At 39.8% G+C, this 1,309-nt stretch overlaps 1 protein-coding gene across 1 annotated transcript in view; it reads left to right on the forward strand.

The window, feature by feature from the left end:
• The window catches only part of calcrla (calcitonin receptor-like a), a 92,653-nt gene that overhangs the window by 87,570 nt on the left and 3,774 nt on the right, over nt 1-1,309 (forward strand). Inside the window, exon 12 of the mRNA XM_032513782.1 lies at nt 933-974. Coding sequence (XP_032369673.1) covers nt 933-974 — 42 coding nt within the window. The remainder of the gene's footprint in view (nt 1-932; nt 975-1,309) is intronic.

Below are 1,309 nucleotides of genomic sequence, written 5' to 3' on the forward strand. Positions count from 1 at the left end.
CCAGCCTACCTATGTCCCCCCAGTGGCTAGAAATGGTGATAAATGTAAAGTGAGCCTCGGGTATCCTGCTCTGCCTTTGAGGAAAATGAAAGCTTGGATTGGCCGATCCGGAATCTTTCCCTTATGAGGTCATAAGAGGCAAGGTTTCCTCCCCTTTCTCTGCTTTTACCATCCAGAGAACTTGGCCCACCCATGAGAGAGATCATGGCTTTCAAACAAGCAAAGTGGCAGTTGGCCCTCTCTCCTCCTCAAAAGCTACAGACTCAGAAATGGCACATCCTAAGGGAAGCTCATTGTGGGACTGGCTCTAGTGGCTGTAATTCTGCACCAAGGCAGGATTTTGGGAAAAAGACTTCAGATACAGTATTACGGGACCACCAAGGTCCATATAAAAAAGACTTCAGATACAGTATTAGGGGACGTCTATGTTCTATATAAAAGAGACTTCAGATACAGTATTAGGGGACCAATAAGGCCTATATAAAAGAGACCTTCATATACATTATTAGGGATCACTAAGGTCTATATAAAGAGACTTCAGATACAGTATTGGGGACCACTAAGGTCTATATAAAAGAGACTTCATCAGTATTAGGGGACCACTAAGGTCTATATAAAAGAGACTTCAGATACAGTATTATGGGAGCACTAGGTCTTATAAAAGAGACTTCAGATACAGTATTAGGGGACCACTAGTCTAATAAAAGAGACTTCAGGTAGTATTAGCACCACTAAGGTCTATATAAAGAAGACTTCAGATACAGTATGAGGGACCACTAAGGTCTATATAAAAAGAGACTTCAGGTACAGTATTAGGGGACCACTAAGGTCTATATAAAAGCATCCAAAGAGAACCATGTTATGGGACCTTTAAGACCAGATATGTAGGTGTTTATCGTCTCATTTCTTTGTGTTCAATTTCTGAATTTCAGGGTCTGCTGGTGGCCACCATCTTCTGCTTTTTCAACGGAGAAGTAAGATGGGGTTATGCCCTTTCAAAATGTTTTTTGTTTTTGTTTTAGACCTGAATGCACACACTCATCCACACTTCAACTTTGAGATCAAGGATAAACTAGGCCAGAGGTCTTCAACAGGAGGTCCGGGATCCCTCAATTTTTAAAAAAATGAAAATGTCTTAACGTAAATCCAACATACTATTATCAAATATAAATCCGCCTATTTGTGAAAAAAGCCATTTATTATAGGCTAACTGGCCTATAGTGTAGGTAGGGTGGTCACTAAGATACTAGATAGATTGATATTGTAGATAGATAGATAGATACTATAGATAGATAGATAGATAGATAGA

This window comes from Etheostoma spectabile, chromosome 4 (assembly GCF_008692095.1).
Source record: "Etheostoma spectabile isolate EspeVRDwgs_2016 chromosome 4, UIUC_Espe_1.0, whole genome shotgun sequence".
Classification (NCBI taxonomy): domain Eukaryota; kingdom Metazoa; phylum Chordata; class Actinopteri; order Perciformes; family Percidae; genus Etheostoma; species Etheostoma spectabile.